Source organism: Austrofundulus limnaeus, unplaced genomic scaffold (assembly GCF_001266775.1).
Source record: "Austrofundulus limnaeus strain Quisiro unplaced genomic scaffold, Austrofundulus_limnaeus-1.0 Scaffold2544, whole genome shotgun sequence".
NCBI lineage: Eukaryota > Metazoa > Chordata > Actinopteri > Cyprinodontiformes > Rivulidae > Austrofundulus > Austrofundulus limnaeus.
The window spans coordinates 1-6,859 of record NW_013954946.1 but is presented as its reverse complement, the minus strand read 5'-3'; the positions used below and the strand labels follow the sequence as shown (position 1 = coordinate 6,859).

The following is a 6,859-nucleotide window of genomic DNA, read 5'->3' as shown; positions in this document are numbered from 1 at the left end:
CAATATAACTGACTGACCTGCAGCCATTTTTGTGTTATTTAATGTTGATTAGTCTACCTGTGGCAGCCCCTAAAAACATGTACAATAGGTTGCCTTCAGGCCCAGGCCTCCCTTGAAAAAGAGATCTGAGATCTCAACGGGACTTGCCTGGTTAAAGAACAGTTAATAAAAAATAAATAAAATAATGATTTTTAACTTTTAAAATATTACATGGTAAAAACAGAAGCTGCTCTTTATATTAGTGACAAACTTTGGTGTTTTTTGATGAGTTACTTTCATTTTTGCTTCTACTTTTAATTTAAAATAAGTTTCCATTCTCGGCAGGTTTCTAAGGTTCTTCTTCTACATATTTTATAAAAGTTGTTAAACATCTGAGTGGTGCACTACTGCTRCTAGTGGTGAGAAAGTGTATTGCACCTTATTCAAAATCAATGTGGTCCCACGGCCCTCTGCGGCCCAAAGTTAAAGACTGTTGTTCTTTTGAGGCCCTCAAGGTGGCGCTCTCTGATTTAAACCATTTTAGACTTTAGTTATATTGTGTATTTTCTGCAGCTCGTGTGTTTGGTGTTTTAATTGAAGACCAATCATTCCTTAAAGGAATGCAAATGTCCTGCCTCCTTTCATGATGATGATGATGATGTGAAGGAGAAAAAAAACCACATTCGCCCTTTAATTCAGCTCTGCAGCTGTCGTTTGTGCAGAATTGATCAGATTCTAGCTGTTATTTTGCTGAGAAACATTTTTCCCTGTGTTTCCTACACGTTTTCAAGCCTTTGAGAGTTCCTGCAGACTCAGGGTTCTCCTGGTTCAGTCCGGCTCATCTGCAGCTGTGGGCTCAACATTCCTCACTGAGGTTATCCACCAGTGAAAACGCAGGATGTCACTTCTCTGTTGGCTCTTCTAAAGAGTTCACAGGTCTTTGACCAGACAACAAAGTGATCAGCCCAGCTTTAGTTCTGATCCATTCTGTCCTGTGTCCAGTTAAAATGACCGTTTAAAAACAACACATTCCCACACATTAAAAATAAATAAATTCTGTAAAATATTTGTCTTTGTCCCTGGGGTGTTTTTAGCCCACAGCTGCTTCACTTTGTTTCTTCAGACTTCTAAACTTCTCCCTGTTGGTTCCATAAAAAAAACCCTGTTTTGTTTTTCTCAGGCATAGGTCGGATACAGGCCAAGTCTCTGGGGAACCTCTCCAGTCTAACAGGAGAGGACCTCCCCCTACCGGCTGGTTGGACCGTTGACTGGACCATCCGCGGTAGAAAGTACTACATCGACCACAACACCAATACTACACACTGGAGCCACCCTCTGGAGAGGGAGGGACTGCCTCCAGGGTGGGAGAAAGTGGAGTCGTCTGAGTTTGGGGTGTATTATGTGGATCACATCAACAAAAGAGCACAGTATCGACATCCATGTGCCCCCAGGTATGACATTAACGTCAGATTTTTATTTTATTTCATAAAATAAAATAGTTGCCGACATAAAAAGTCTCAATGTCAAAAAAAAGTCAGACTACTGGACGATAAAACCATTGATATATGTTACTGGATTGGGCGTGGCTAACGCGTTGTTAGCTACATGTACGTGCACACACTGGAGTTCTGTTGCATTGAGGAGCCTCAACAAAATGAATGGAGGTCAATGGACTGTGAGGTGTCTTCCTGATGAAAAACTCTTATAAAATTCTTGTTTCTTGTCCAATTTTTACAAACTTTGGTTCAAAATAAAGCTGAGGAAATTGTGAATTTTATAGTTATGGAAATTTAAAATAAATAGCTAATTTTAAATGACTAACAGTGGCTTAAAATAAGTATTTTGTGTTTCACTTGTGTTTTCTCATATAAGTCAGTGAGTTCTGACCAGCTGGGTATTCATACATATATTTATTAATCAGAACTGAGTCTTAGATATTTGTGTGTGTACTTGAAAGATGAATTTAAACATATAAACATATATTAATATACACATGTATATAGTGCTCTCTCTTTATATACAGTATACATCAGGGCTATTCAAGTAAATTGCTCAGGGGGCCACAGGTAATGCAGACCAACAGCTCAGGGTCCGAACATCCAGCAATTAAAGTGGTAACGCATTTTTTACAGTACCGTTTTAGCATGTAATTACATGGTAATAAGATGGTTAATAACTTGTAATTACACGTTATTACCATGTAATTACATGGTAATTGCATGTAATTAAAATGTTATTACAACGTAATTAAATGATAATCAAATTTTTTATTACATGTAATTACATGGTACTAACGTGTAATTACAAGTTATTAACCATCTTATTACCATGTAAATACCATGTAATTACATGCTTAAAGGGGTACTGTAAAAGAAAGCGTTACCATTAAAGTTTTTATGTAAATAAACTAAGTATTACAAAGATCTGTTAGCTTTGAAATAGTTTATTTTGCTGTATTTAATCATGAAAACATACAGAACCCTATTTAATAAATGTAGTGATGATAAAACAAACAAAAAAAGACATATTATGCCTCTTATTTACCACAAAATATTTTGACATCTCTGACTTGCCAAATTTTTAAACCAATTTTATTTTCACTTTCCTGGTTTTATCTTCATCTGCTTGTAGTTTTAACTGTCTTGGATGTTCATAGAAATGTTTTTTACCAGTTTGTAGCCAACATTCTGATGTTTCTGTAGATACCAAACATGTCTATGTTTAACTAAAATAACTTAGAGTAATTAAAGTAGAAAACTGGAGGTTTGGGCTTAAGAGATGAGTGAACCAATTTGCGGGCCGAACTTTGGTAACTCGCGGCATTAGCTCAATGCATAAAAATCCCCCTTGCGAAGCCACGCCCAGGTCACRTGACTCCCAATCCAGTGATATATATAAAAATGGATAAAACCACAGCGGCTTGGGCCGTGTGCTGACCATCCGTCCACAGAGCGAGGAACACACACCTGAGCAGACCTGAACACAGATGTAAGACTTGACCAAGAAAAAGGCTTTATGGCTACAGGGTGAAAGTTGTTTCAGTGTAGCAGTATGAACACAGCATGTGTACAGTGTACAGTGTGTCTCAGGACAGAATTAAGAGATAATCTGGCCATTTTAAAGACTGGTTCAGTGGAAAAGTTATAAACGTTGCACTTGCATGTCAAAAGTTAAAACAAGGATCTGGGACCAGTATTTACAGGGTTCCCACRGATCCTTGAAATACTTGAAAGTTTGTGAATTTGAAAAAAAAAAGATTTCAAGGCCCTGGAAAGTTTGTGAAAACAGCCAAAAATTACACTTGTCCTTGAAAGTCCTTGAATGTTTTTTGGGGATTGAAATGCTCAATTCACACGACTGATTTCCATCATCTTTTAAAAGAATAAAATATAAAATTAAATAAAAAAAACTTACATTTGTTGCGGTGGATAACAGGATTACAGTAAACTGATGTCATTGTTTCTGACTCAACAACTTCTATATTCAGTTTTTCATTGAATTTACATGATATTAAACCTGTTTATTGGTAACACTCTGCGGTAGCAGTAGGTAGTTGCCGTTGCACGTGGTTCTTTAATTTGAAGAAACTGGTACTGGAAGGTCCTTGAATTTGATGTTGACCAAGGTGTGGGACTCCAGTATTTATCAAACGTCTTAGAAGTGTTCCTGATGCTGTTAAGAATGGACTTTAGTTTGTCATCAAGCATCAGGGTCTGGCTTCACGCAGAGTTAGAACTAAATGTGAAGTCTGTCTCTGAGCTGATTTTTGTTGATCCTGAATCAGATTTCATATTCAAGAATATTCTCAGAGAAATGTTAAGATCAAATCGTGAAAATCTTGAGGTAAGTTCACATACAACACAATAATGTTGTAAAAAATGTCAGTAATAATCCAATACATTCATGTAGTAATTTAAAAACAAGAAGTTTTATTTTTGTACCACCGTTTGATAAGTCAGAAACAGGTGGTGRTGGTAACTGACAGGTTTATATAAGCTACATTTTATGATGTGATCACTGCAGCCATGGACTCTAAGAGGAAACACCAACACTTAGGACTGTGCAGTATGTGCGGTAGACGGTAGAAATGGTATGAAGTTGGCCTACGGTAGAAAATTATACTCCATCATCCTATCATTATTACGTCATCGCACCTGTGTGAACAGGGCTGCGAGTGCAGAGACAACTGAGCAGGAGTTCCAAATAAAACGAAGAAGTTAAAATGTTTTAAAACACGTATAGAGAGGATAAATCCTCAAAATTTCCTCCTCCCGCTGTAGAAAAGTTAYGTCGGGATCATTTTCTCCCTCCCTCCATGTCACGCAGAGCGAAGCTTTAACAACCGTAGTTTTTTTTCACCCAAGTTGTCGGAGAAAAAACTTGTTTTTTATGTATTGTTACCCAAAGAGATGATAAAAAAGACGTGGACGTTCGTTCAGTTGTAAATCCATCTTGCTAATGTGAAGTCAGCTTCTGCTCTGATGATGAAGATGATGAAGATGAGCGCGCAGCAGAGCAGCAGCTGATAAGTTCAGCAGGCAGAAGCTCATTGTTTGGCAGGCCGATATTAAAGCAAAAATGCTGGGTTTGATTATGATTACAGTTTTCTGCAAAAAAAAAAAAAACTCTAAAAATTACATTATCTTTACTTTTTATGATAATTTTCTACCGCCATATATACCGTTACCGTGAAGGGATTCAATTTATACCGTGATTGAGGTCATACCACCGAGCCCTACCAACACTCTTTGAGTTAGTTAAAGAAAGAAAACATTAAAAAGGAAAGTTAAACATTTGAGAGGACCTCACAAGACTTGTCTGCATCTCATGTAGCCTGCATTCACTCACCATGTCAGTGTGGAAAAACACACATCATCAAGTCCATCATTACACTGGTGTGTGTGTGATAATTTCTCCTCTGATTTCTTTTGTATTGATGTCTAACCCTATTTTCCACCTTATTTTGACTTCTTTGAACATTATAACAGAATCACACTCAGAAACTGTAACTGGCTCATTGTCTGGTCAGAACAGATAAAATTTGTAGTAATGAGTAAATGTTGTAGACGTTCAGATTCATTTCTTTGTTTTTTTAACATTTTGGCTCTAAACTACACAGAACTTCAGAGTCCATTGATAAAAACAGACCATGTACATCAGAAAGACATGTTTTAGCCTTTTAAAACCCTTAAAATGTAGGAGCTTTAAGGGGCTTCAACCCCCTGTTGCCCACCAGTCTGCTGCCCATACACCCGGCATAAAGGGTCCACGTTTCCCAAAAAAGACCCCCACAAACAGAGGAACAGAAGCAGGCCTGTAGCCCCTCACTCCTAGCTTCTGTCACTCACAGTTCACACATTATTAAGGTCTGACTTACAGTTTTCACACAGCTGCTGTTTGAGGCATACTTTTCACTCTACACCTCCTTCAGTCAGGGAGTGAGAGACACAGGTGTGTGGTTACCAAATTGACCATAATGAGCAGCAGATTTAATGTTCTGTTACTCTTCTGCAGTTTTCTGAGCTCAGATCATAACAGTGTTATGTTGCAGCAGCTGCATCAGAACCTTCAACATTTCTGCAGAAATCTTCTGCTTTTTGATCATATTTTTCTTCTGATCTGCTGATACTTCCAGTCAGGATAAATGATGTAATATTTCCTGTCAGGATAAATGATGTAATATTTCCTGTCGGGATAAATGATGTAATATTTCCAGTCAGGATAAATGATGTAATATTTCCTGTCAGGATAAATGATGTAATATTTCCAGTCGGGATAAATGATGTAATATTTCCAGTCAGGATAAATGATGTAATATTTCCAGTCAGGATAAATGATGTGATATTTCCTGTCAGGATAAATGATGTAACATTTCCAGTCGGGATAAATGATATAATATTTCCTGTCAGGATAAATGATGTAACATTTCCAGTCGGGATAAATGATGTAATATTTCCTGTCGGGATAAATGATGTAATATTTCCTGTCGGGATAAATGATGTAATATTTCCTGTCAGGATAAATGATGTAACATTTCCAGTCGGGATAAATGATGTAATATTTCCTGTCGGAATAAATGATGCAATGTTTCTTGTCGGGATAAATGATGTAATGTTTCCTGTAGGGACAAATGATGTAATGTTTCCTGTCGGGACAAATGATGTAACGTTTCCTGTTGGGATAAATGATGTAATATTTCCTGTCAGGATAAATGATGTAACATTTCCAGTCGGGATAAATGATGTAATATTTCCTGTCGGGATAAATGATGTAACGTTTCCTGTTGGGATAAATGATGTAACGTTTCCTGTCGGGACAAATGATGTAATGTTTCCTGTCGGGACAAATGATGTAACGTTTCCTGTCGGGACAAATGATGTAACGTTTCCTGTCGGGACAAATGATGTAACGTTTCCTGTCGGGATAAATGATGTAACGTTTCCTGTCGGGACAAATGATGTAACATTTCCTGTCGGGATAAATTTTCTAATATTTCCTGTCAGGATAAATGAACGCTTTTTTTCACCTAATGAACTATAAATATTATTTTTCATTCCAGTGTGCCTCGCTACGATCAGCCCCCACCACCTCCACTTCCTGTGACCTACCAGCCACGTCCAGCAGAACGGAACCAGCCGGTTCTGGTACCAGCTAACCCGTACCACACTGCCGAGATCCCCGACTGGCTGCAGGTTTACGCCCGTGCACCCCTGAAGTGAGTACTTCACACCTGAAAGACCCTTATTTATGGTAACAAACAGATCACACACAGACCAAGTTAATTATTATTAATTAATTAGTAGAATTATAGTAACTTCAAGACCATCAAGGTGAATAATGATAGCTTTGATTTGTATTTGTTACTTGAAGATTATTATTG

General features: G+C 37.6%; 1 protein-coding gene across 1 annotated transcript in view; it reads left to right on the top strand.

The window, feature by feature from the left end:
- Positions 1 to 6,694, top strand: part of sav1 (salvador family WW domain containing protein 1) — a gene marked incomplete at its 3' end in the record, with an annotated part of 15,472 nt that extends 8,778 nt beyond the window's left edge. The window contains 2 exon segments of the mRNA XM_013999890.1: positions 1,160 to 1,430; positions 6,539 to 6,694. Of these exon segments, the coding sequence (XP_013855344.1) occupies positions 1,160 to 1,430; positions 6,539 to 6,694 (427 nt within the window).
- Positions 6,695 to 6,859: the final 165 nt, after the last annotated feature.